Below are 26,221 nucleotides of genomic sequence, written 5' to 3'. Positions count from 1 at the left end.
CACACACACACCTCTCAAGGTGTGATACATGGGGGTTCAAGCACTCTCTCCTACCCAGAATCCTGTTGTCCACAGCCATTATATTTCACATTTCTTCAAAAGAAGATCGAGTAACACCATTTGCAACATTTTGACGATTCCAAGTCTCGCTATTTAACTGCATAATCAGCAAACAAAACAGCCAAATATGTCAACTAATGCCCTGATGATTTGCTTTTTTTATTTATTAAAGTGCAGTATAGAACCTTACAAGACCAGTAAAAACTCCTCTCAATGGATTCATAAGCAGTGGAATATTAGACTTAAAAAATATTGTAGCTTTGTTTTTGGAATACTCGCTCCAACTCCCAATCGTCCTACTGCTCCATGTCATTATCGTTCTGCAGCGTTTTCATGGCAAAGCCCCACAGAGTCACACTGGAGATGAGCTGGCCCTCACCGGACCTGTAGGACGCCGGCCGGCCAGAGGAGGTCTGGGAAGTGCAGCGGTTCTCAGCGGGAGGCAGGTAGGGTCTCCCTGCGAGACCTCTCCCCATCTCCACCGACATACTCCCGTTCTCCACGTACGGACCGTACTCGGAATCCTGGGGCAGGTGCGCTTTGACCAGCCTCATGTGCTCCGTACTCGTCAGGGACGGCGTTCTCTCCTGATGGCTGGAGGACAGCAGGTGATGGGGCACCAGCGAGCGCAGGTCCGGGAGAGTGGTGGGGGTCGAGGCCGGGCTGAGGTGCATGTTGGGAGGCGGCGTCTCCATGTGTGCCGTGGCTTGTGGCGGCGAATTGGGAGGCGTCGAGTGTTTATCCAGAGCCGCGTGCTGCAGCTCGCCGGCCGATGGCCGAGGCCGTTTGTTGCGGCCGGCGGCTTTTTGGAAGCAGCCTGCGCCCTCCGAGCTGTGCGGGGGGTCGGTGTTTTCGGCGGAGTCGGTCTCATCCGGGGCGCCCTTGCAGTGCATGGTGGTGTGTCTCCTCAGCATGGCCGAGCGGGTGAAGCTCTTTCCACAGGCGCTGCAGGTGTACGGCTTCTCCCCAGTGTGGGAGCGGATGTGGCGCTGCAGGTCCCCTGAGCCCATGAAACTTTTCCCTGCAAGAAATGAAACCATATTATGACGCCGTGTATGAATGCTGATTTAATCTAACTGACATTTTGAGATAACTCAAAGTTTATTTCGTGATGACACAGAACCAAAATGGACTTGGCAAGACTGATTTCAAGAAAAACAAATAGAATGCATGTGAGCATCATTATGGTTTGAAAAAATAAAACTTGTAGGCCTAAAGGCAGGGGAAAAGAAAAACTCTTGACATTGCTGCTACTAAGACTACAAAACCATTATTACAAAACATGTTTTGAGCAGGCAACACAAAAACAACTGCGGAGAACAATTAAAACTGAATGTTGAGTCACTCACCACAGGTGGTGCAGCTGTGCGGTTTCTCCCCAGCATGGCGAGCCTTGTGCTTCAGGAGTTTCCTGTGCGTGTTGAAGGATTTTCCACACTGGTCGCACGTGAATGTTTTGTCTGTGGCATGAGTCCTTTTGTGTTCTTTTAGATTGCTCAAGTTGTTGAATCCTGTGAAAATGAGGGCAAAAAACCCAGCAGCGCAATGGCCAAAAGGCCAGATCAGACTCCAGATGTTTCATTATATTTTAGACAATTAGTTTGCAGATGGGATGAGATAATAATTAGAGGGGCTTTGACAGAGAGCAGGCACTGACCTCGACCACATGTGTCACACAGATGTGGTTTCTCCCCAGTGTGGACCACTTTGTGACGGTGAACGTCTCCTGCCGCAGTGAAGCTGGAAAACACAAATTAAGATTTGGGAATAATGTTTGTATTAATAATATATATGTTTGTATAACATTACTGGGATCTGCACTCAATTGCAGTCACTGCCGCTAGCAGCAAACGTGGACAAAAAGACAAAATGACACAGCAAGAGAATGAGAATGTATCTCACCCTTTGCCACATAATTCACAGATGTACGGCTTTTCTCCTGAATGTCGCCTCAGATGCGTCTGTAAATTCCCAGCCTGGAAGGGAAGGAATGCAAAAGCAATTTTGTGTCTGTCAAAGAAAAACCGCAGCACATGAGAACACACAAGACGCAGACACCCACTGATACCTGTGAGAAGTTTCTTCCACAAACGTTGCACTGAAAGGGCTTCTCACCTGCAGACAGCAAAAGTTGAAAAGCATTAGCTTACTGCAATTCCTCTGAATTATGACGGCAGTTTTGTTTTAACATAGATGATCAGTACCAGTGTGAGAGCGCTTGTGCATCTCCAGGTTGCTTGGATGTTTGAAGATCTTCCCACACACCTCACAGCGGCACTGCTTGTGGCCTGTCTGCTGCTGTTGCGGCGGCTCAGATGCAGCAGTCACATGTTGCTCCTCCTGGTTCACAGTGGGAGGACTCGGAAGCTGTGCCTCTGTCAGCACCTCTGCCTCCGTCAGCACCTCTGCCACCGGCTCTGTATCCGTGTTAAGGCCTTCGACGGGGACATCTGACGCTTGGGTCTGGACCACACTGTCTTCTTGCTGACTCAGTTTGGGGCAGATAAGGACAGGTTCGCTGACCGACTCTGCAAACATCTCCTCCAATTCTTTCTGAGACCGGAGGTAGTTGTATTTCTTCAAGTAAACAGCCTTCTTTGGTCGTACTGGTTTGTTAAGCATGGAATCCGTGTTTGCGTTAGGGCCGTTTAAATTGTCTGAGGGTGTTAAAGAGGCGACGGGGTTCTTCTCCACTACTTGAGGTGTGCACGGAGGATTCGGTTGAACTGTGTTTCCTGAGCATGTGGCCGTGTGGCCTCCTCCCTGGCTGACCCCAAGCTGACACTGTTGCTCCTCCACTTGCACCAAAGGCCCTGGGCCTTGATTCATGGCTGCATTATTAGTCTGCATTGCACTCTGTTTAAAATATTGCTTACTGTAGAAATTCCGTAGCTTGTACCCGTGGACAAGCTGCTTCTCAACAGGTGCAGCATCACAGTTTGATGTACTATTAGAAACAGACATTGGCAGCCTTTTGCTGTTGTCCATGTCACTGCTGAATCCAGACCTCTGGGCTTCAGGGGGACAGTGGAGGTCAACGTCATGAGGCAGACCGCTTCCTAAGAGGCAGTCATGCTCCGAGGTGAGCATGCCTGGAAGAGAAAAGGAGGGGATTTCCACTGGAGGGGGACAAGGCTTGAGGAAAGCATTGCACATGCTCTGAATGTTTGGAACCTGCAAACACTGAGCAATGTCCAAGAGTGCCTGAACGTTGTCTTGGTTGATTTCAAGGTGGGAGGTGTACATATAGTCCAACACTTGTCCAATGCCACTGACATCCTGAATGACCAAGTTGAAGACCTCGTTCTTCTGACTGGGTGAATTTTGGAATAGAGACCTGGAAAGATTGGTGCATACTGTTTACTTGAGGTTTCTCTTTAGCAACACAGAGATTCGTTTTATGTATGGTTTGTGTGTCACTGTACAAATGAACAGTGAAAGATGTGAAAGCACCTAAAATATGAGCTGAAAGCTGCCAGGACATTCTTGTGAGCCTTGAAACAGACACCTTTGACCACCAGCATGCAGTCACACAGCAGGCCCTGAATCCTCTGCTCCTGGAGCTGTTGCAGCAGGTAGGAGCTGTGGCTGGAGAGGGTGTCCATGGTCACTCAGCTTCCGGTCTTACAGGGGTCCGCCTCTCCATCTCAAAGTTGCGCACAGATAAGGAACATTACACTTTAGCTATTGAAATTCCCTTTATTAAGCAAGCGATGCCATCAAGACAAGCAAAATGACTTAAACGAATAACATGAAAGTATTCAAGCCGACAATCTGAAATAAACAACTACGAAAGAAAAAGTGTATAATAGTGTGTAAACTACCATCCATAATTCAAGTGAAGCGCAGAATCCAGCGTGTTTGTGCGACGAGACCACCCATGCAAAAAAACTGAAACTGCTAACTAGAGAGCTGTGGTGTCCTGCGACAATGTTACGTCAGATTCGCCATTACAGCGCTGGAATACACCAGACTGAGATTTTGGACACGAAGAGTAAATTGCGAACACAGATTTACCAGTATTTGTCCATTAAATTTGTGAATTTAAACCAACAAGAAGAAGTGCCCACCTTTTATTTGGATGATAGGTCAGTTTCCGGCTGTAGCAACCAGATCTCACTTCCTGGTCCGCGGTATTACGTGCACCAAAGCAACATGAAATCATGTGTTCGTTATAAAAGTAAACGAATTCTTATTCTAACGACACAAACCTACGTATACACATTTCTCCGATAAATACGTAAAGATTGCTGACAATTTAACTCGAAAACAATTTTACCAAGGCGTCTCTACGTCCCGGAACCTTTGGCCAGAAAAGCTTTCGACCCGGCGGGCAGTCAGTGTAACAATCTGTGTCTGTTACTGTGGTCACGTGTGTTTTTAAAGTTTTCTCGTTCCGCGGGGGGACAGTGTCTCGGAAATTGTGCGTTATGGTTAACACAATTTATGCGGTTTAGATCACATGTGACATACTGAAGGCTATTCAGTGCTGTATTTGCTGTCACTGGGTAGTGCCAGCTACCTTCCTATGCTAACATTAGCGCCCACCTTTTTGGAAGCTCCGGACGTTTCTGTTTCGCGTAACGTCAACGTAATAACCATTTTTCGTTAGTGGAAACGTTTATGTTCTCAGGGAGAATCGGACCAATTCTGCATTGCGTTACAGTCTAAGGGAAGCGGACTTAAAATGGTGTTCTTCACCTGCAACGGCTGTGGCGAATCCCTGAAAAAAGCTCAAGTAGAGAAACACGTGAACATCTGCCGCAGCTGCCAGTGTCTCTCCTGCATCGACTGTGGAAAAGACTTCTGGTAACGATGACCTGCATGCGTTTTTTTCCCCCCTCCTGTCAGATTAAAAAAAAAAAAAAAAAAAAGCCTTGACATTAACAGCCAGGCTCACTGCTCTTCATTCTTGTTTCGTGTTGACCAGGGGTGATGACTATAAGAACCACGTCAAATGTATCAGTGAAGATCAGAAATACGGTGGCAAGAACTACGAGGCAAAGGCAAACAAAGGAGACGTGAAACAGCAACAATGGGTCCAGGTAAAATGCAGCAAGCTACTCCACTTAAACTCTCTGCCTCTGTCTGTTTTTAGAACATATTTTATTTAGATTTCCAAAAGTATTAGCACTCTGCACGATTCCTCTCTTTCTAATGTTTAACCTATTTTGTGTTGATATGAAATTGATAAAGTTTCTGTTTTTTGTCTGTTCCCCTTTAGAAAGTCCACGAAGCCATGAGCAAACCAGGTGTCAGTGCAAAACTGAAAGATGTACTCAGACAACTTTGTAATTATGATAATGTCCCGAGAAAGAAGGCAAAGTTTCAGGTTTGTCCAAGAGAGGTTTTTGTCACAATGTGTTGAGAATATGTAACCTTTTAGTAAGGGTATCTTTTGCTTTTTTGCTCGTAGAACTGGATGAAAAACAGTCTTAAAATAGCGAACACAAGTCTTCATGATGAAGTATGGGACATCATCTCTGCAGCTGACAGTGTAAGCCACATTATCTGCATGTATTTTCAATTTTAAGTATTTTTTCCTTGCGAGTGGGACTTAGTCTTGAGGCCCAGTATTAGATTAAATTGTCAAGTTAACTCCCACCAATAATCCTCCAGCCTCCTGAGGTGCCCAAGGAAACCGAAGAAGCTATAAAGACAGTGGCTGAAGTGGAGGTGGATAAGAACGGCAGCCAGAATGGGCATCAAGAAGTTGAAAAGAAGAAGCTAAATAAACGGGAGCGTAAGGAGGCACGTCAGCAGAAGAACGGAAAGAAAGTGAAAGGTGCTGAGATGAGTGAGACGCAGGAGCAAGAAGAGGAGCAGGCTGGGAAAAAGAAGAAAAAGGACAAAAAGAGGAAGCGCGGCACTGAGAATGGTGGAGATGAAGAGCAGAACGGTGATGCAACATCTAGCAAGAAAAAGAAGACAAGTAAGAATTTTTTTTAAAAAGTTTTAAATACAACATACTGTCCTGGTAACTTCAGTTTCCTTGATTAGTGTACTTCATTGTTTTGAAGGCTGTTTTCTTTAGATAAGCACGTAATCTTCTCAAGGCATATTCGGCTCATGCAATGTCTATTAGTCCCTAACCCTTTTTGTTTTTGTCTTGCTGCAAGGTGACCAAACTGCTGAAGAATCAGAAGAGCCAGAAGAAGCAGCAGAACAAACAGTTTCCCAGGGTGAGCTATTACTATATAAATACCAGTGATTTGTTCAGAAAAACAAAACAAAAACAAAAACACACCTAGCATCTATCTGTTTAAACCAAAATGTTATTTCTTATTGATGCCCTCTCAGTCTGGAATAATATTAATAAAAATACTACTCCTACTAATATTACTACTACTACCACTACTTCTACTACTACTACTACGACTACTACTACTACTAATAATAATAGGGATGGCGATATTCAGATATGGCAGTGGTCAAATAGTTGTTTAGTTATTTTCTATAATTGTCTCAGAGGCGATGCCTGTAGTGGCATGATACTGCCACTGAGTGGCAGTGTTGGGCTCAGTGGGCATTTTCAGTTTGCAGCGAGGTGTTAAATTCCTATGAATGTTTCCCTAACTTGAAGTTTTTTTTTCTTCAATGATTTACTCGTTTAGGGAAATTCAACTGGAAGGGCAACATCAAGGCAATCCTGAGAGCGTCACCTGACCAGGAACTTCCTGTGAAGAAGCTTAGAAAGAAGGTGAGGATGTTGGAAGTATTGCTTTTTTTTTTTTTTTTAAAGTTTTTAACTCCTGATGATGTGTTTTTGCTCAAAAATTCTGACTAATTTCTCATGTACTTTTTTGTTTTAAATCAAGACATGCACTTGTTTCTGTAGTTGAAATATAGCAAAATATAATATAGTTAAATAATCACAGTTGTTTGTACTTTTAATTAAAAAAAGACTATGTTTTAACAGGTGTTGGCTGCCTACTACTCTTTCATTGGTGATGGAAATTTCAAAACAGAGGAGGAGGTGCTTGTACTTTTCAACAAAAAGGTCAATAACAATCCCAAATTTAAAGTTTTAAAAGAAAGAGTTCGACTTGTAAAGTAGATGTTTATCACACATGTTGTGTCGTCAAATGTCTGTATTTGATAAAGATATTTAAAAGCAATTGTTGTCATCTCTCTACAATGTTTCTAATGGAGGTGATACATTCCCAATTATTAAACCCTTTTTTTATCTAAAGAAGTTGTCCTATTTTGTAATTAATTTATTTTTGTCTTTCTTTATTTTTTGTTACCTCAACACTAAGAAAGTGTTTACAAATAATAACATGCCACTGTTGTTAACGTATAAAGTGACAGCTGTGATAGATGGCTGCTCTGTTCCACATTCCAAACCCACGGTACGGCTTGGAAATGGCACCTTATCCGTGGGATAGGATGTTGGAGTGGGGGGAAGGGAACTGCGAGAGGTGCACCTGAGGTGAATTTGACTCTCACACGGGACGAAACTAATGCACATTCCTCGGCACCCCGAGTGGGGTTCACTTGGCGAGGGACACAGAAGCTCCATAGAAGCAAGGCGCTTGGTGTCAGCCTCAGGTGAAGTTTTAATGCTGTCTGATTTTTCCTCCGCTAGAATGAGTAGCCTCTTTACCCTGGAAACACACAGCTACAAGAGGAGGAAATCTGCCCAGCTTTATGAGAGTCTGTTAATCCCAGAAGGTTTTACACAGATGCTCATTCATCACACTGCTTACCTGTAATTGTATATTTGGTACTGGGGGTAGTAGTCATGCTCTTACTTAGATTTTGTTCCCACTAAAAATATGTTTTCGAAGGCATCACTCCCAATAAGAATTAATGTGTCATTTATTTGTTTTGATTAAAATGACACTTTGTAGTTTTTCTCTCCCCTAATGAGGGTTTCAAAATCATTTTCACATTTCATTGACTTGCAACAGTTAGAATGTCACCCTGCCAATGTGTACTTGGCTGTTTTTTGTTTTTTTTTACTGAAAAATGTTAGCAGTGAATGTCCTGGCAGGTATGTTCTTGCAACCAGTTATAGTCCTATACCAAGAAAAACTCTCTGCGTCTGTTGCAGGTGTGCATTTCATCTGTTAGTATCTGACTGTAAAATTTAAAATAAGGAAAAGAAAAGAAGTTATGACTAATTTAATGTTGCTAAAGTTCAGGACGCTGATTTATAAGGGCCATGGTAGCCATACACGTTGGGCTCCTTTACACACCAGCTTTGGTTTTGATTTTTTATGAATTTGTTACTTCTGAGTTTGTTTTTTTTTTTTTAATTATAATTTAAATAATTACAATCTACTTACTCTGTAAAATACAAGCTACCAGCATAATAGTTTGTTTCTAATTACACTAACAAGCTCACTGAGATACGTGAAGTGTAGTAACATAAAATATATGGATCTTGTGTTACGTCTCTGAGCTATAGACATAATATAGAAAATAAGTTTAAAACTAAAAAAATGTAATTGTACCATTTCAGTATCGACAAATCTAGAACCGACCAGCCAGTTTTCTTTCATTTTTTTTCCTTGCAAAACACAAACAAAATTCACGCATTGTAGCGCGTCTGTCCTGCTGTCTTAAGAAACTAAACACCTACGACTGTCGCTTTTAACGGACGTCATAGGACAGCGGCTGCGTTTACCCGGAAGTGCCGGAGCAGTGGTTAGCATTTGGCGAGCAAGCGGCACAGGGAAAAAGACAAAAACAATGCTCAATGACAGCGAACTCGCGACGCTGCGCAACAGATTTAAGAGGGATGCAGAGTTGCTCATGCAAACATCCACGTCGCCCGACGAAGACGAAAAGACGAGTAAGCTGCATTTGAACCGTCACACCGGCTCAACACTGTCACCAGCCGCGTCAAACCCCTGGCACTTTTGACGAAGCGAACCGTTAAAACCGTTTCCCAGAGCCCAGCTGAAGGCGACGGTCGTGTAACTCGGTTTCAGGACAGAAACGTTCACCACTCTTACTAATCTGTAATGTATAAACAGCGTGTATGGCTGGCTAGCTTTCGCATTCCAAGTGTAAACAAGCGCACGTCTGTTTCGAGAGTGATAAACACAACGTTATGCCGTGTGGGTTTGTCAGCAACTTGCACAGCAGAGTATGTTGTTCAACTTACTGGCAGAAGTCCAGCAATTCTTGATTCTCTTGTCCACAAGTCAAACGCTGTGAGACCCCCAGCAACATAATACATTCCGCGACAAGACTACACTGTCCACATGTCACGGCTGATGTCTTCGCCGGTGTAAACCGATAACTGCAATATAAGGATCAGGCGAGAACCTTTGCCAACTGCTCATCTTTTTTTTTTCTGTTCACTACTGGCTGCACATGTTGCAGTTTACATTCCACCAGCCATTCTGGCGAGAAGTCCATTTTATGGGTCTAGTATCCAAGATTGACCACCAGGAATGGCTTTGATGTAAATGTAGGCCAAGCACTGGTCTGGGCCACGGAGTTCATGGTGAACTTTGCACATTGTTGGCCAGCATTCACTTCAACACTAACAAAATGGTGGGAATCACATTTAATTAAACAGCAAATAAGAAATTAATCAATCCCTCAAGAGACACAGGAGCACACTGAGAGATTCTGCTTTGAGGTGAACAGTGGCACAACCCGTTTGACGAATGTTACTCAAATGCACTTTTTTTTTTTTCAATTGCCTTTCAGGTGAGGATGAAAAGGATGAAAAACCTCTCCCTCGCATTAACAGACACTCCGTTTTCTGGATCATGGCATCCATAGGAGTGACATACTACATAGATTTCTTCCGCAACATCATGGACAATGGTGATATCAAAAGGTGATTCAGTTATGTTTTATATCATAACAACATGGGTATTATCATTTGGTCTAAAACTTGTTCTGTATATATTCTTTCCTTTTTAAGCTGGTGGTTTAATGCGGGATTGGTTCTGCTCGGAATCTGCCTGTCTCTGGCCACGTTCTGCATTGTGTACCTGGAGTGGTTCAAAGGCATCAAGCACTATGACCAGGAGTACCCTGCAATACCTCCTATCACCACTGCAGCCTTCATTGCTGCATCATGCAGGTGAAGCAGCTGGAAAAATGCATCTCATGCAAAACTGTCAATGTGATATTTAATCATTGTTGCTGTGTTTTTTTCTCTCTTGCAGCTTTAACATTGCACTCTGGCCAGTGTGGTCCTTCTTCACTCCACTCATCCTCTTCACTCAGTTTATGGGTGTGGTCATGCTAATCTCTCTGCTTGGATGAATGTGATATGAGGAGAGATGAACTGTTTTTTTTTTTTGTTTTTTTTTTAAATGTCAGATGAGAGCCTTCACTACAAGTGTTTTTATACTGTTTGTGAATGCGGTCCAGGTCACTGTTGCTCATAATTGTCAAGTGCAAAAATCATTTGATTCACAACTTGTCCATAAATTAAAACACATTTTTTGCACTGACATTTAATAAGAATGAGCAACAGTTGGTTCAGGTGTTGCACGGGTAAAGGACAATGCAGAGTTTTCCAAAGCACTTAAAACCCACATCCAACACTCACCACTGCATCATATTGGGTGGAAAGACGCCTCTCCCCATTGCATAACACTCGACATATCCAGACGCAGTAAACAATTCAAGAAAACATCAATCAACCAAACAAATTCTCTGAATTGTAAATTTGTTAAATTGTCTTGGACTTTTAAAAACACAAACACTGATTCTAACAAACTTCATGTGTGTCAAATTAATGTATTGTCTGAAGGCTAAAAGAAGATTTTTTTTTTTTTTTCGATGAACAAGGTAGTGCAACAGGAAAGTGCAGTACAGCTAACTAATTATTAAATTAGTCTGCACAGCACATGAACTCTCCTTTGACATAATGAATGGATGGACCAAATGTATACGTGTGCAATGGATGAATGAGTGAGTGTAAAACTGTTGTGACTCATCCTAACACACTGGTCAACTAAGCCAAACCCATTTCTACACGTTAAAGAAACAACCGCTGTTTGAATATTATTATTATTTCTTTCTTCTTTTTTTTTTAATTTAAAAAAAAAAAAAAAGATTTTAAACACTCCAGTTTACTGTCTGTATTTTTCCTTTTAATAAACTTTTATATTTTTTTTTTCTCAAAATGTATATATTTATTCCTTCATAAAATGTCAAGATAATTTGTGAAAGTAATAAACGGACTTTAAACTAAGTTGTAGACCGATGAACTCAATTTTGATCCTATCAGCCTTTCAGCAACTTTGATTTAAAACGGACACTTAAGGCCTCTGCAGAGAGTCGAACTGTCACTGACGCGTCCCGCAACAACATTGACATGCCAAGCTTGCGTTCTGGCCGCGGATTGTGTCAAAGGAATGTCCCCCTATCTGCCGCCAATTAAGGCTCCGTGATAGACTATAGATCGGACTCTACTTCCACTGATGAAGAAATCGATAGTCTACCTCGGCGCACGGGTGCGGGGACCCGCTGCAGAGAGACCTGCCATTATTTGCCCAGTTGATGCCGCTACGTTGTGTGTGGAGTGTTAACGAGAACACACACGGGTCCCCTGATTCCTTCCAGTCAGAGTTCGGCGCGCAATGTGAAAGGCCATTAATCCTCCTGCAGTTTATAGTTCATTCAGTCATTCCCCGAGTAACCGGGTCAGTTCTCCTATCTGCCTCCTGCCGTGCGCGATAGCACGCACGCTTAACCAAATCAATGACGCCTTATTAGAGTGTAAATTGTAATCGATACCTTTATCAAATAGCAGCGGCACGTGCGCGCGTTCCTCATATATATATATATATATATATATATATATATATATATATATATATATATATATATATATATGTGTGTGTGTGTGTGTATATACACACATATATATAGGGTGGCTATTCTAGATCATCATTTAAAGTATAAAACGCGTTTATTTCATACTTTTTTGTTTAATACATATTCCACGTGTGTTCATTCATAGTGTTGATGTGACAATCTACAATGTAAATTGTCATGAAAATGAAAGAAAAAACATTGAACCTGAATTATCGACTGAAACTGTTTCAGAAACAAATAAACAAAAAAAAAACTCCATTCTCTCTTAAAATCACATCACACCAATCACCTTAATCTGCCATGAGTCGGCCCCTATTGTCATGCTGATTCCGCACGTCCGGCCGGGTTACTTATACAAGAGCAAAGGTAATACACTCACAGGCATCATGGTGTCCCCCACTTGACATCCATGGCAAAAATAAATAAATAAACACGATTCACCGTTGATCTCATCAATGAATTAGAGTTCCTTCCCCACCAGGAAGGTTTTCACCTCAACTCCACATCTCATGCATTAGTCGAACTTGAGGGGGAAACAAGATGCATGACACTGTTAGGACGGTTCGTTTACTTCCAGCCTGCAAAACCTGCAAAAGTCGCGGCTTTGTGAAATGCTTGCCTCTTGCTTCGTACCTTCCGGAGCTGAACATCTGATAGCTTCCCTAGCCGAGAGGATTGCAAGCACACCTGGGAAGACCAAGCTGACAGCAGCTCCAAAACAACTGACTTCGGCCACTGCTCCCCCTGTCTATAGTTTTTGGCCACTGAATCGCTGGCACGAGAACATTCCCTGAAACATATGGGAGCTCATGGGACGCCAACCAAGGAGCGAGCAGCCACCGACTGAAACGCAATCTCAGATTTTCCACCTTCCACCGCCAGATATTTCACCTTCAGGGCTACAGGATGACGCCGGGATCTATCAAATCCATCCAGGCTGGACGCGGAAACTATGCGTGACCACTGAGCCGGACCTTGAAGATTGAATGAGCATGTTTGGCACGGAACCTATTGAGCTGAATCCCCACCTTGTAGCAACAGGTTACGCACCGGGCCTCCCTCAAATGCACTTATAGCGCGCGGCTTTGACTGGGACAGTCCGTCGGCGCTGCTGTGTGTGTTTGACGCGCACGCTGCCACCATGGTGGAGCACAGCGGCCTGGATATCATGTGTCTGAACAAGTACTGCCACAGCTCGTCGTCGTCGTCGTCCAGCTCCGAGCACGACAAGAAGATTTTCTCCAAGCTGAAGCACAGCTTGTCCCGGGACTATCCGCGGAAGAACGCCGAGTTCCTCAGCGGCCAGTACGGCACCAACGTGCTACTGATCGGAGCGGCGCTGATGCTGGCCATTGCGCACCACGGCCCCGCCGTCAAGGAGGAACACCTGCTGTCCTTCGTCACCTGCCTCATGCTGCTCCAGCTGATCTGGATGATGTGGTACATCCTTGCGCGGGAGAGGCAGAAGAACTCGCGGACGGAGAAGGACGTGCACGCCACCACATGTTGGATAAGAGGTGCGTTTGGAGGATTACGCGCGAGGGCCAGAGTTGGAAAGGGCACGAGTGCAGGGCAGCTGGTGTCAATGATGGAGGCGTGAAAACACGTTTACTTATTTATTTTTTAATTTTATTTTAACATCTGACGTTGCAAATTAAATGGTGGTGGGTGGAAATGATTTGAAACAGATCATTTTATTCCACCGGCTGCCGTTTTAACGTAGATGCTTTTCTTTATTTTCTCGGCAGGTGGTTTGACTCTGCTCGCGCTCCTTTCACTGATCATGGACGCTTTCCGAATCGGGTATTATGCAGGCTACCAGTCTTGTGTGTCGGCGGTGCTCGGGGTATATCCTGTCATCCATGCAACTCACACCGTAGCGCAGGTAAGTTTACAACCCCAGTCTATAATCTCAGCGCAGCTTGCACACTGTGCCCCTCTTTTTTTTCTCCCCCATCACCGAATTTAACCCGGTAGGAGTTGAAATAATGCGCTCTTTGTTTGCGAGGCGACTTCCTGCAACAATATAATCCCTCTCGTTGTCCGTGTTTTTTAAGTGTAACTGCAAATGTTGGAAATCCCTCTGGAAATGGGACGTAAACAAATTTCCAGATGATTTTTCATTATTTATTTATTAAAAAAAAATAATAATAATGATATGTATATATATATATTTTAAATGTATCTAATTTTGTGTGTTTTGCTCAGGTGCATTTCCTCTGGTTTCACATCAAAGATGTCATCAAGAGCTTTGAAACGTTTGAGAGGTGAAACATTTGAACTTCTTTTTGTAAACAAAAAAGTTTTGATTCAGCATTGGAAACACATTCTGTGCTCAGTGCGACTCAATTTGTGGGCTTCAATGTGCACTAATTCAGTACAATGATATAAAAGAATGGACAAATTAAACCATAGATAAAGCAATTGAATGCATTAATAGATAGATAGATATACTTTTTATCATCCTGAGGGAAATTCAAGTATGTCCAGCTGCTCACATAGAACCCTGTCACACACACACACACACACACACACACACAATAATGATAACAAACAAACAAAAAAAATAAAAATAATAATAATAACTTGTAGAAGAAAAGAAAAGTAAATATATATCTATCCCTGTAAAGAAAATAAAATCAACAACAACAACAAACATCAGGAGTGCACCACACCAACGGACTTAACAAACGGGGGAAGGTAGTTTAAAATCCAAGACAGACTGTATGTATGTATGTATATATATATATGTATAGAGAGAGAGAGAGAGAGAGAGAGAGGGAGAGCTGATAATAATGATAAAAGAAACAAAAGCATTAAAACAAAAGCAATACTGAAAATTTGTATTGATTTCTTGTTATAGAATGTGGAGTTATTAGATAGACTGATAGATTCTTTTAGATGAGCTTTCACCAGATTTCATGCTTGCTCGCTCAGATTTGGCGTGATCCACGCAGTCTTCACCAACCTGCTCCTGTGGTGCAACGGTGTGATGTCAGAGGCCGAGCACTTCTTGAATAACCACAAGAGGAGACTCTCTGCCCTGGGCCAGGGAAATCTCACCATAGGTAAGGGCCAAGGGGTCGATTGCTGACTTGTACCTAGATGAAAAGTACAATAGTCCACTTGAGAGCTCGGTGGATGAAAGGACGAGGGGGAGGAGAGGAGGTTCCGCCGAGGGGAAGGAAGGTTCGCACTGCAGCCCCGGTGGGCCTTGTTTGCGTTGAACACCTCTCTATTAGGTTTCAGGAGACACGGAGCGTTGTTAAAGCCGGGACCCACTTCCCAGCCCTTTCCCCCACCACACTTTAGCCGCCATCAACCTCTCGACAGCCCCCCCCCCCCCCCCCCCCCCGCTTGACCTCAGACGGCTTTGTCCCCAGGCTGCCTACTCCCAAGGGTGCTGCAATTACAGTAACTGATACAGCTAAGCCCTGGGTTGGGGGGTTCGGCGGCTCCTCCTCATATCCGGCTGACTGTGAGGCTGGCTGCACCCTGACTGCAGCTCCCGTTTTTTAATTAAAGGGTGCAGTGCCCTAGTGGTGGCCTTTGGTGTGTGGGGGTGAGGGGTAGGAGAGAGTGAGGGAGGGGCTCACTGAAGCTTTCTAATGTTGAGATGATCTGAGGAGGGAAGAAGCAGCTGGCCATGTGTGTGTGTGTGTGTGTGTGTGTAGCAGTGGGTTTGAGTTAGAGTATAAAAAGTGCAGATCCATCAGCTTCTTTTGATGCTCAGACTTGAGCTAATGAGGCTTAACGTTTAGTTAAAAAAAAACAAAGATTTTTATGCAAGAAATTAAGCCCATAACTTTATGTATTACTGGATATAGTTGCTGTGGCTGGTGTGTTATTGTTGTGAAATGCATATTTTGTATTTTTCTAGTTAGTGCTTTTAAATAATATCACTATTTATCACAACCCTTTTTTATTTGACAATTCTCACCTGATGGGATGTGCACCATGTGCATTGGAATGACATAAAAACATAGAATTGATTGCACAGAAGAAGGCTGACATACTTGCAAGCAAGAAGAACCGTATAGCTTTTGATTCAGAGCCTTTGCCTCCGATTATTTTCAGTCTTCTTGTACTCAATGTGCCCTCATTTCCAAAGTTCTCTCATGTTTCCAGTCATTATCTGCACCATCTATCTATTAATCTGCTCTATGACCAGTGTGGTTCATGCTCTGTATAACCATGACCCAGATTAACTGCATACACTGTGGCCTGGAAGGCCCAAATATAGTTTAAGATTAGTGAAGTTGTTTAAGTTTTTGTTGTTAAACTTTTTGTTGTAATATATTAATGCTGTGTCCTCACCGTGGGAGACCATTTTCCTACTTCTTTTTGGCTCATTTTTCAGATCGTATTATCTTTTGTGTTGTGAATTACTGTTAATTGTTTTTTTTTCTGCCACTTAAACAAGCAAAAAATAAACAAAAAACATAAGAAATGGAAAATTAAAACATGGGTGGCAAAAGATATATTGCCTTGTGATTAACCTGCAAGATAAGATCGAAGTTGCAGGAGGAAAAACAACAACAAAATGCTTGATAAATGGTTCTGGTTTTAATTCAAGATTTTCAAAGTTATTCTTATGTCACCCTTTTCAATACACACTATGATATAACCACTACTGCGTCGATTCAGAAATCCAGTTACTTAAGATTCCAGCTGCACCATTAATTGATCAAGTGACTCAACACAACCTTTTGTGCCACAGACTGTAAACTGCTGACAAGCAAAATCAACAGAAAATCCCCTTTGAAGCTCTGTGATCTTTTAATTGGGAACAATAATGAAGTAAAAACGGGGGAAACATTGATTTCCGGCCTAATTACTCCTCTGCGTTGTCTCCCTCTTATTACATAATGATGATCAACTCGTGTGGTAAATTTCTTCTCTGAATTTATAGTGTGACAAAGTATTCCAATAGATGGATTTTGTTAACTAGTCGTCTTTAAAGGTGTACATTGATCAAGAGTGAAGACAGATGTACTCCTCATGCGACTTGTTTTGTCTGTGTTTTCACAGTGCACTCAGAGCCTCACTGCAACTGCACCACCAGCTCTTGCTCCATGTTCTCCAGCAGCCTCTACTATCTCTACCCCTTCAATATCGAGTACCACATCTTTGTTTCTGCCATGCTCTTTGTCATGTGGAAGAACATTGGACGGACCATCAACCTTTCCTCCAACCAGAAACGGGTCGCCACCAAAACCCAGGGCCTGACTTTGGGTCCCATTCTGGGTCTGCTCGCGTTGGCCAGCACTATCGGAATCCTGGTGGTCTACATCACCCATGTGGAGGAATCCCTGCGAACACGCCAGTCAGCCATTTCCATGTTCTACATCTACGGCATTGTCATCCTGGTCTTCATGTGCTCCAGCAGTGCCTCGGGCCTGATCATTTACCGAGCTGACCACGTGCCGCTGGACACGTCCAAGAACCCGTCCAGACAGCTGGACACTGAGCTGCTGTTTGGGTCTTCAGTCGGCTCCTGGCTCATGTCCTGGTGTAGCATTGTGGCGGTGCTGGGCTCCGAGAGCAGTCCTCCATACCGCTGGACCAACCTTGTCTACTCGCTGCTCATTGTGCTGGAGAAGTACACCCAGAACCTCTTCATCATCGAGTCCCTTTACCGCCAGCAAGAAGGCAGAGAGAGAGAAGACCCTGAGCTGCTGGCTGCTCCAGAGATCTTCTCTGTGACGTCCTCTTTGGCTCCGCCGTATAATGGGATCATCAATCGGGCCTATGAGACTCCGGACAGGGCCTGCGTTCCCATGGAGAATGAGCAGGAAGGTGGCGGACAGGTTTACAGGTGTCCAAGGAAACCTCTCGAGGTGCCGCTGCCTCTGGAGAATCAGGTGGTGGAGCCCCCGAACATTAAGAGACAAATACTGAAGAATATTTCCGTCTTCCTGCTCATGTGTAATATTTCGGTAAGATTTCACTGGACAGAGGTTTGTGAACTGAGGAGGATTTGTTGAATTTATTTTTTTACAATCCTGACCCTATTGCTTAGTATGTTAGCTAAACTCTTTATGATGGTGTGAAACAATCAGCCCCAGCTGAATGGCAGAAGAAGGTATACTGTACCTTTCTTAAAGGATTTTTGTGTCTTAAATGGTATTTGTGCGTCGTAGAATAGATAATGTTTTGGCTCATCATTGTGACCCTTAGAATCTTGTCTGCCAATCCTAATATGAACACCAGCTCTTTTCTGCCAAAGCTAAACAAACAAACAAACAAACAAACAAACAAAAAAAACAGTCTGTGAAAGGTGAATATAGAGCTGATATATAGTGGTGAGGGTTGGATTGAACAAAGTTTTGATTTATTCTTTTGCCTTCTTTCCCCCCCCCCAGCTCTGGATTCTTCCGGCATTTGGATGCCGACCACAGTACGACAATGGTCTGGAGCAAGAGACATTTGGCTTCAGCATATGGACCACAGTTCTCAATTTTGCCATACCTTTAAACCTTTTCTACCGCATGCACTCAGTTGCCTCCCTGTTCGAAGTGTTCCGCCGGGTCTGACGAGCAGAGGAGATGACTCACAATGACAAGAAATATGCACTGGGACACTTGTCGCAACTCGCTGCCAGCAGTGCCTCACAGCGCAAGTCAACCGTTCAGGAGGCAGTCCCGGTCACACTCCAACAGACTTGAAAGCCACCGAGACAAACAAAATGTAGGTGGCTCTGTGCGGGGATTACAGACGTAGATGAATCTCTACGAGACTTTGCTCCTCAAAGAGTTGTCTCATATAACCTGATGCCTATTCAAGATGCCGATGAAAAGAGCCTTTGTGTTTCACATTTCAGTTGATTTTTCTCAGTGCTTCACTGTGTAGAACGTGTACACTCGGACTGAGATGCACATTTAGCACTGCAGTAGCTATTATAATGATAAAAGGTGAAAGGCAAACCACTGAAACATCTTTTAGGTAAATTAGATGAGTTAATATTCCTGTGTTGAACAGAGCCACGTGTGCAGTGGTGTCCTATTATGTATGGACAGGATTCTCTTAGTTTTTTTTTTTTTTTTCGTTTTTTTTTTATTTTAAAACTACATTAAAACTACATTTTAAACTCCAAGTGGCATAATGGCAGTTTAAATGCTATATCGAACAGAATCCTTTAAAGTGGGTCCAAGAGTAGATTTAAACTCATTTGCAGTTTTTATGTTTTCTTTTTGAGGAACTTTAAGCTGTGTTCTGTCTTTCCCCTCTGTCTCATACTGTCTTGCAGTCAGTAGTTTAGAGACCAACAGGCTACAGTGATATTAAACAGATCAGTAAAAAGAAAAAAAAAAAAAAAGGGTTACACTCAGATGTTTACACAGAAAGAATTTGTCAAGTAAAGCGGGCCTTTTTGCTGGAAAAAAAAAAATCACACTGTTCACTGTATACTTGTACTTGTACTGTACTATTTTATCTGAAATCACTGTAAATATTAAGCCAGAAAGTTCTCAACCTGGTGCTATCCACTGATGGTGTTCCCTCTGTGCCAACACGTGGTGATTTTTGTGTTTATGTATGGGTGAAAACTGCAATATTATCAGCATAATATATTTTTGAATACACTGTAATGCTGATCAAAATCCTTGCTGAGACACTGTGGTACACTTCTTGTTCCAAGTTCCAAGTAAATGGTGCTCATTTTAAATCATTGTACAATAACCAACATGTATATCTTATTAGTCAGTCAAAATAAAAACTAGCTTTTTTTCTCCCTATTTTGTTTCTTTTGTACATCTTGACATGCCTTCAAATCTTCTCTTTTATTCATGTATTTATTTATGTATCTATTTATTTATTTATTTATTTATTTATTTATTTATTTATTTATTTATTTATTTATTTATTTTTACCATAAGTTGTAGTTGTAGTGAAGGTTTCACACCACAGGATGGCGTTCTTTTACTTTTTACCCAGCTGAAGACCTCGCCGGTCCGCTTCGCCTTGGATCGTTTCTTTCCCAACTGCTCATGAGTGTCAGCTCACAAACTTAGTGGAGGATGGAGAAGAAAAAGTACTGACGAAAAATAAATGACAGAAAAACATAAACTGTCGTCAGATATGTGTAGATTTGAGATAATAATAATAATAATAATAATAATAATAATAATAATAATAATAATAATAATAATAATAATAATAATAATAATAATAATTTTTCATCAGCCATGTTTCAGAAACGTTTTAAATTCTGCGTTCAGACACACACTTCAAGTTCGACGGACAAATCATAATGAACCCGCGGCGGAATTCACCCGCTGCGGCGACATCTGCAAACAGCGGTTGTCCGTCTGCGCAGAATTAAATGCTGTGTCGAACACAGGTTGCCTCCCGACATGACATTCAGAGATGATAGGCTACTCCATCAGGCGGCGGGAGATTATTTTGACGTAACGTCAGAACGATTTGACAGGCACGCAGACGAAACCTAAAAATATCCATGACGTTTCGGAGCCGGAAACAGCCGCGGCTGGTGCGCGACCCCCCTTCCCCTCATCCCAACACACACACACACACACACACACACACACACACACACACACACACACACACACACACACACACACACACACACATCCATCCCGTGCCCATCGAGTGTAGATGTGACTCAACTGTTCAGGCAACTCGAAGAACTAAGAGCCACGACCTCACCAGAGGGCAGACGGCTACTGCTCTCCAGTCATAGTCTGGAAACAACTGGCTTCGTAATTTTAGATAGATAGATAGATAGATAGATAGATAGATAGATAGATAGAGACGATTTAGGAATGCGCAAGCATTATCCAATTTCAGCACCAGGGACAGCTCCCCTGCCGCACTGCAGGCACAACTGTGACGTTATTGTCACCTAATAAAAATGAATCAATATTCAGAAACTAATTGGTGAACAGCCGTGCTGTGCGTCTGCAACTTGAACACAGCTAGTTTTCTTTTCGCGTCTAAATGCAGTAGCCTCTCGCGCCAAACTTGGATGTGGCAAACCTTTGTCACCTCACCGCAGCACTCACGTGCTCTCTCCCTTCTGGAGGATGTCATGACAGACTTGGATGTGAAAAAAACAACAACACACAAACCACTTTAAAGCGCCGTTTGCCCCTCCTCGAACTCTTCCCCCCGCTTCCCCGTTTCCTTTTTTAGACGCAGAAGCCTGTCGTGCGTAACGCTACGCACGAGGGAGGCGTGATGCTGTACGCGCCCAGCCCTGGTTTAGGTTTGAGTGTGTGGGATGGTGCAGGGACTCCCCCACTCTCACCTTCTCACCGCGTCCAGCGTGCCTCGCACTGGAGAGGTTGACAGCGGCAGCAGCCAGGTCTGGCTACCTCAGCGGCAGCGTTACAACATGCAGTCTCCAGCGCGCACTGCGTTCCGTTCGCAGAGTGCGCCAGGCTCGTCGTTTGTCTCACTTTCAACCCGCTCGCCCCTCGTGTTTGCCTCCGTTTCACACCGCTCGCCAGGGTGGCAGCCCACAGGCTCCATGGGGACAATACGGTGAGTGGCAGACAAGTGCGCCTCACACCGCGGAGCAGCAATGGACTGCAGGCTGACTTGACTTGAAGAGAGCCCCATGGAGAACCCAGCCAAGTACCTGTCAGCGATGGAGGGGACTGACACCGTCCCGGAACCCCTCGAAGACATGATGTGGAACAGCACCGAGGCGAAGGAGGCGAACGACGCGGGGAAGGACATCATGCTGCGCACGGTGACGGGCTGCCTGCTGTCCCTGCTCATCCTGTGGACTCTGCTCGGGAACATCCTGGTTTGCGCCGCGGTGCTGCGCTTTCGGCACCTGCGGACCAAAGTCACCAACATTTTCATCGTGTCCCTGGCGCTGTCGGATTTATTCGTGGCCGTGCTGGTGATGCCCTGGAAAGCGGTGGCGGAGGTGGCGGGCTACTGGCCGTTTGGCACTTTCTGCAACATCTGGGTGGCGTTTGACATCATGTGCTCCACCGCCTCCATCCTCAACCTGTGCATCATCAGCGTGGACAGGTACTGGGCCATCTCCAGTCCCTTTCGCTACGAGAGGAAAATGACCCAGCGCGTGGCCTTCGTCATGATCAGCATCACTTGGACGTTGTCAGTGCTCATTTCATTCATACCGGTGCAGCTGAACTGGCACAAAGCCAACGGTGACGAACCGGCCGGCCACTTCACAGCGAGTCTGCTGGTGGATGAGAACTGCGACTCCAGCTTGAGCCGAGAGTACGCCATCTCTTCCTCCCTGATAAGTTTCTACATCCCCGTGGCAATTATGATTGTGACCTACACCAGGATATATCGGATTGCACAGATACAAATCAGGAGAATCGCCTCCCTGGAGAGAGCCGCGGAGCACGCGCAGAGTTGCAGGACCAACAGAATAGAGTGCCAACACCACAACACCTTGAAAACGTCCATCAAGCGGGAAACCAAAGTTCTCAAAACTCTGTCGGTCATCATGGGCGTCTTTGTGTGCTGCTGGCTGCCCTTCTTCGTCCTCAACTGCATGGTGCCCTTCTGCGACAGGCCGCCCACAGACCAGGACGCGGGTCTGCCGTGCGTCAGCGAGACCACCTTTGACGTCTTCGTGTGGTTCGGCTGGACCAACTCGTCGCTCAACCCCGTCATCTACGCCTTCAACGCCGAGTTCCGGAAGGCCTTCTCCAGCCTGCTGGGCTGCCACCGCTTCTGCTCCAGCACGCCGGTGGAGACCGTCAACATCAGCAACGAGCTGGTGTCCTACAACCAGGACACGCTCATCCACAAGGAGATCGCCAACGCCTACATCAACATGATCCCCAACGTGGTCGAATGTATTGAGCACGAAGAGACTTTTGACCGGATCTCGCAGTTCTCGCACAACCACGAGAACGCCACGGACTCGGTGTGCGACCTGGATGACTGCGAGGCGGACATCAGCCTCGACCGGGTGTCGCCCTTCACGCCCAACGGATTACACTGAGTCTCCCTCCCCCTCCGCGCGCCTAATTGGATGTACTGATAGCGGCGCCACCGATATCACGTCCAGCCAGACAGCTCGAGCGGGCAGCGGTGGTGGTGGTGGTGTGGGGGGGGAGAGCGATAGTGGACTCTCTCTGTGTGTATGGGGGGGTCTGGATCTACCGAACTCCAGCACGGCCCCCCCAAAACTCACCCACCCTGAAGGATCCGCTGATTTGACTCACTGACGCTGTTTGACCAGGACGCGAGTGCAAATCCACCACCGGTCCGCCCCGCAAACCCTGCGGGCCGAACACACGCACACACACGCATATAGATATAGATATAAATATATATTGGAGCCGTGATGTTGTTCGTTCTGTTTTGAAGAAAAAAAAAAACAAAACAAAGTAATGTGTAGGTGTTTATTTTTATGACAAGTAAAGTCTGTGTTCGTCTGTTCAAAGGTTCAGTGTCTCTGAAGCCGTCGTTTACTCGAGTGCGTCCGCGTCTCTCACGCCCATCCACTGCCGGGACTCTGAGTTGAGGAATCTCAACGGAAAGCAAATACTTCTTTTTTTTTCTCCCCCCCCCCCCCCCTCGTCATTTTCTCAGAGCAAGAAAACGGAGAAGCTGAGCCTTTATGTATATATGTGCTGTATATAAATATACAGTATATATATATATATATATATATATATATATATATATATATATATATATATATATATATATATATATATATATATATATATATTTATAGCACAGCAACATGAAAGAGTGTCCTGTTGTTTAAATGCAGTGATTTCAGCGCCTTATATCTCATTCAGAGAGAGTTTGTAGACATGAAAAGAATGTGCCGTGTGGAACTGATTATGTCATAATGATGCCAAATGCAGTATTAAAGTGTTTACCCAGCCACACCCATGCCAGTCATAAACACCTGCTCTGCACCTGATGCAAAAATATGGTGTAAAAGAAAATATAAATGGCACAAAAGTCGCACCAGAAGCAGTGGGGCAAAAACACAAAGAAACGGGAAAAAAAAAAACAAAAAAAAACTTGTTTACGCCTAAATCACAAACTCCAAAGAACACGATAAAGCCGATTAATTCATTCAGCTACGATGTCTTCTGACTCTGTGTGGCCAAAACTGAATGGCTCAGCTTTGAGTGAATGAGCCGGAGGAGAAAGAAAACACACCTTGTCTCCAACGACCAAAGTTTCCAAAGAACAAATCAATTACCCTGGCAGAGCAACACCTGCTTCAGCTTTTGTGTCAGCAGTATTGTCGCACGCACACACACACACACACACACACACACACACACACACACTGGGTTAACACCACTGGATGTCATTACCTCTCCCTCCCACCTGTCCATCTTTGTACTGTACAGATGACCTGATCTGAATGTAAACTGCTGTCCCGTAAACAGTGACCGTGTCATCATTTGTCTAATAAAAAAGAAAAGTGCTGAGTGGGAATGTCATGCTCTGGCCTCTTTCCTGATTTTTTTTTTATTTATTTTTTTTTTTTTACAAACTTTATAGTTATGAGGGGCTTTCACTTTCACGTTAACCTTCCCTGCGCTGTGACTTTCCTCTGACCCTCCTTCTTCTTTTTTTAATGATGTGTTTTGCAGGCCGTTTACCTTGTCTGGGCAGTGGGACAGCAGTGACAGTATAAGGTTGGCAGGGAAGCAGAGACATGAAATACATCCCCCCAACCCTCCCTTTGAAAGGGCTACATGGTGTGCATCTCCTGCACAGTGAGCACAGCTAAGAGAAATTCAAGTTCAATTCAATACATAGATAAATAAAGAATAAGAATATAAAAAGCATCATGCATCATAATATAATTTTAAAGGACCCATACTATGACCACTTTCAGATTGTTATTTTCCCCCAGACCAGAACAGAAGAGGACTATAAATCATAAAACAAATAAATCCTTCTGGTCCCCCAGACACCATATTTAGCCCGCTGTTACCAGCATCCATTATAAAATGTTGTACCCTGAATATTCTGAAAGGGGACCAATACAAAGCAGTTTCAGAGGGAGGAACCAACACTTGGGGGTCAGGTGGTGTTGTGACAGGAGAGGTGTCAGTGCTCTTTGTGACATCATAAAGGGATGATTCGCCAAACGGTCTGCTTTAATGCACACACGCCCCCAAAGACGTGGAGAGAGCAGGTCAAGAGGCGGACTTTCCTTACGTGACTGTTAGAAAACACAAGTAAAATGGTGAAGCAAGAGCAAAAATCTGTTGGGACAAGACATTTTTATCTGGTTAAGGAGAAGAGACGTGTCTTCAGTCGCGCTTCCGGACCCGGGGTTTGATGCAGGCGTCCAGCAGCTACACTGTGATCCAAGACTTATTTTTGGCCACATCCAGGTAGCAGCTGGTCCATTGACCCCAGTGCAGTGACCATGAAGATTACTCAGACAAGACTGTTGCCAAGCCATCAGCTTTGAGCACCAACATTAAAGGTTTAATACATTTAAAGAATTAATCCTGAGAGCCAGTGGACATTTTATGTATGCAAGTTATCAAAAAGGAAAGAGAATGCCCTCAAGGAGCAGCTCGCAGTGATGGCCTGCACTCACACAACTTTTCTTGAGCCAAAATCAATACCTTATATAAACTTCAGGGGAAAGCTGGGATTTACCGAGAGTAAGCGAGTAGCTCGGGCTGCTGTCGAGCTTGCCAGCGGGGTCTGTCAGTTCAGCCGTGTTGGCAGCTGAAACACAAACTACATTGACTGGCTGCACTTCACAAAAGGGTTTGACACAAGTGACGCTAACCGATGTATTAACAATTAATACGTTCTGTCTCTGTGACTTACGCCGCTGCCATCGGTTTGAAAAGGACAGCTACCGAGTAAAACGTCTCCGAACAGACGAGCGAGGGCGTGACGGGTAAATGTCTGAGAGCCTGACAAGTGCATTAAAGTTGCATTGAATAAGGAAATGTCATCCTGGAAGTGTCTGCTGGCTGCACGCCACTGGCACAACATATTCAGCGATAAATAGGGCCATTCTTTACGCCAAGTGCTGTTCGTAGGGATGCAATGATAGAGTTTGAGTACTTGTATTTCAGTACCGATACCGAGGACTTAATAATGACATAGCATGTTTTTCTTGAACATCGGTAACTGTCACAAGTTTCACTGCAGTACAAACACAAATTTAGCAAAACTGTCATCGACTGACATTTAACAAAAAGGCTTTAAACATGGCACTGCCACACATTAAACAGAAAACACGTGTGTGTGTGTGTTTCTTGGCCACATATTTAACGTCAACACTAACTCAAACAGTACCGTACAAAAGTGTGCAGAAGAGTTTCTTCACAGAGTCACGCAGCTTCGGTAGCACCGTTAATGTACCATGGTGACCGCTGGGAATCTCGTAACTTGG

At 44.2% G+C, this 26,221-nt stretch overlaps 5 protein-coding genes across 5 annotated transcripts; 4 read left to right on the top strand and 1 right to left on the bottom strand.

Moving 5' to 3' along the window:
• Positions 1–200: 200 nt before the first annotated feature.
• zbtb49 (zinc finger and BTB domain containing 49) lies at positions 201–4,464 on the bottom strand. Its single transcript, XM_076014258.1, has 9 exons — positions 4,340–4,464; positions 4,131–4,183; positions 3,514–3,713; positions 2,265–3,397; positions 2,129–2,175; positions 1,963–2,036; positions 1,718–1,800; positions 1,410–1,571; positions 201–1,081 (listed from the first exon to the last, which is right to left on the bottom strand). The coding sequence occupies exons 3-9, from the start codon at positions 3,663–3,665 to the stop codon at positions 357–359; spliced, it is 2,376 nt and encodes a 791-aa protein (XP_075870373.1). The 5' UTR covers positions 3,666–3,713; positions 4,131–4,183; positions 4,340–4,464; the 3' UTR covers positions 201–356.
• Positions 4,445–7,178, top strand: lyar (Ly1 antibody reactive homolog (mouse)). Its single transcript, XM_076014259.1, has 8 exons — positions 4,445–4,869; positions 4,991–5,105; positions 5,285–5,392; positions 5,477–5,557; positions 5,680–5,992; positions 6,180–6,242; positions 6,675–6,760; positions 6,980–7,178. The coding sequence occupies exons 1-8, from the start codon at positions 4,748–4,750 to the stop codon at positions 7,115–7,117; spliced, it is 1,026 nt and encodes a 341-aa protein (XP_075870374.1). The 5' UTR covers positions 4,445–4,747; the 3' UTR covers positions 7,118–7,178.
• A 1,502-nt stretch (positions 7,179–8,680) lies between these two features.
• tmem128 (transmembrane protein 128) lies at positions 8,681–10,807 on the top strand. Its single transcript, XM_076014367.1, has 4 exons — positions 8,681–8,860; positions 9,730–9,862; positions 9,950–10,111; positions 10,197–10,807. The coding sequence occupies exons 1-4, from the start codon at positions 8,758–8,760 to the stop codon at positions 10,294–10,296; spliced, it is 498 nt and encodes a 165-aa protein (XP_075870482.1). The 5' UTR covers positions 8,681–8,757; the 3' UTR covers positions 10,297–10,807.
• A 1,594-nt stretch (positions 10,808–12,401) lies between these two features.
• On the top strand, positions 12,402–19,574 carry otop1 (otopetrin 1). The gene is made up of 6 exons (XM_076014467.1): positions 12,402–13,376; positions 13,608–13,744; positions 14,068–14,126; positions 14,797–14,927; positions 16,891–17,798; positions 18,225–19,574. The coding sequence occupies exons 1-6, from the start codon at positions 13,001–13,003 to the stop codon at positions 18,393–18,395; spliced, it is 1,782 nt and encodes a 593-aa protein (XP_075870582.1). The 5' UTR covers positions 12,402–13,000; the 3' UTR covers positions 18,396–19,574.
• A 1,406-nt stretch (positions 19,575–20,980) lies between these two features.
• Positions 20,981–22,923, top strand: drd5a (dopamine receptor D5a). Its single transcript, XM_076014398.1, has one exon. The coding sequence runs from the start codon at positions 21,443–21,445 to the stop codon at positions 22,817–22,819; it is 1,377 nt and encodes a 458-aa protein (XP_075870513.1). The 5' UTR covers positions 20,981–21,442; the 3' UTR covers positions 22,820–22,923.
• The last annotated feature ends 3,298 nt before the right edge of the window (positions 22,924–26,221 follow it).

The sequence above is a fragment of the Nelusetta ayraudi genome, unplaced genomic scaffold, assembly GCF_046127955.1.
Source record: "Nelusetta ayraudi isolate G7.1 ecotype Tasmania unplaced genomic scaffold, CSIRO-AGI_Nayr_v1 ptg000168l, whole genome shotgun sequence".
Lineage (NCBI taxonomy): Eukaryota > Metazoa > Chordata > Actinopteri > Tetraodontiformes > Monacanthidae > Nelusetta > Nelusetta ayraudi.
Note: the sequence above shows the minus strand (reverse complement) of the source record. Positions and strands in the feature narration are given on the sequence as shown.

Coding starts and splice junctions, on each gene's coding strand:
- zbtb49 (XM_076014258.1), bottom strand. CDS start 3,665: ATGGACACCCTCTCCAGCCACAGCTCCTACCTGCTGCAACAGCTCCAG. Junction 3,398..3,513: donor GCTTTCAGCTCATATTTTAG/GTGCTTTCACAT, acceptor CAATCTTTCCAG/GTCTCTATTCCAAAATTCAC. Junction 2,176..2,264: donor GCACAAGCGCTCTCACACTG/GTACTGATCATC, acceptor TGCTGTCTGCAG/GTGAGAAGCCCTTTCAGTGC.
- lyar (XM_076014259.1), top strand. CDS start 4,748: ATGGTGTTCTTCACCTGCAACGGCTGTGGCGAATCCCTGAAAAAAGCT. Junction 5,558..5,679: donor TCATCTCTGCAGCTGACAGT/GTAAGCCACATT, acceptor ATAATCCTCCAG/CCTCCTGAGGTGCCCAAGGA. Junction 5,993..6,179: donor TAGCAAGAAAAAGAAGACAA/GTAAGAATTTTT, acceptor TCTTGCTGCAAG/GTGACCAAACTGCTGAAGAA.
- drd5a (XM_076014398.1), top strand. CDS start 21,443: ATGGAGAACCCAGCCAAGTACCTGTCAGCGATGGAGGGGACTGACACC.
- otop1 (XM_076014467.1), top strand. CDS start 13,001: ATGGTGGAGCACAGCGGCCTGGATATCATGTGTCTGAACAAGTACTGC. Junction 13,745..14,067: donor CAACTCACACCGTAGCGCAG/GTAAGTTTACAA, acceptor TGTTTTGCTCAG/GTGCATTTCCTCTGGTTTCA. Junction 17,799..18,224: donor TGCTCATGTGTAATATTTCG/GTAAGATTTCAC, acceptor CCCCCCCCCCAG/CTCTGGATTCTTCCGGCATT.
- tmem128 (XM_076014367.1), top strand. CDS start 8,758: ATGCTCAATGACAGCGAACTCGCGACGCTGCGCAACAGATTTAAGAGG. Junction 9,863..9,949: donor GACAATGGTGATATCAAAAG/GTGATTCAGTTA, acceptor TTCCTTTTTAAG/CTGGTGGTTTAATGCGGGAT. Junction 10,112..10,196: donor TTCATTGCTGCATCATGCAG/GTGAAGCAGCTG, acceptor TCTCTCTTGCAG/CTTTAACATTGCACTCTGGC.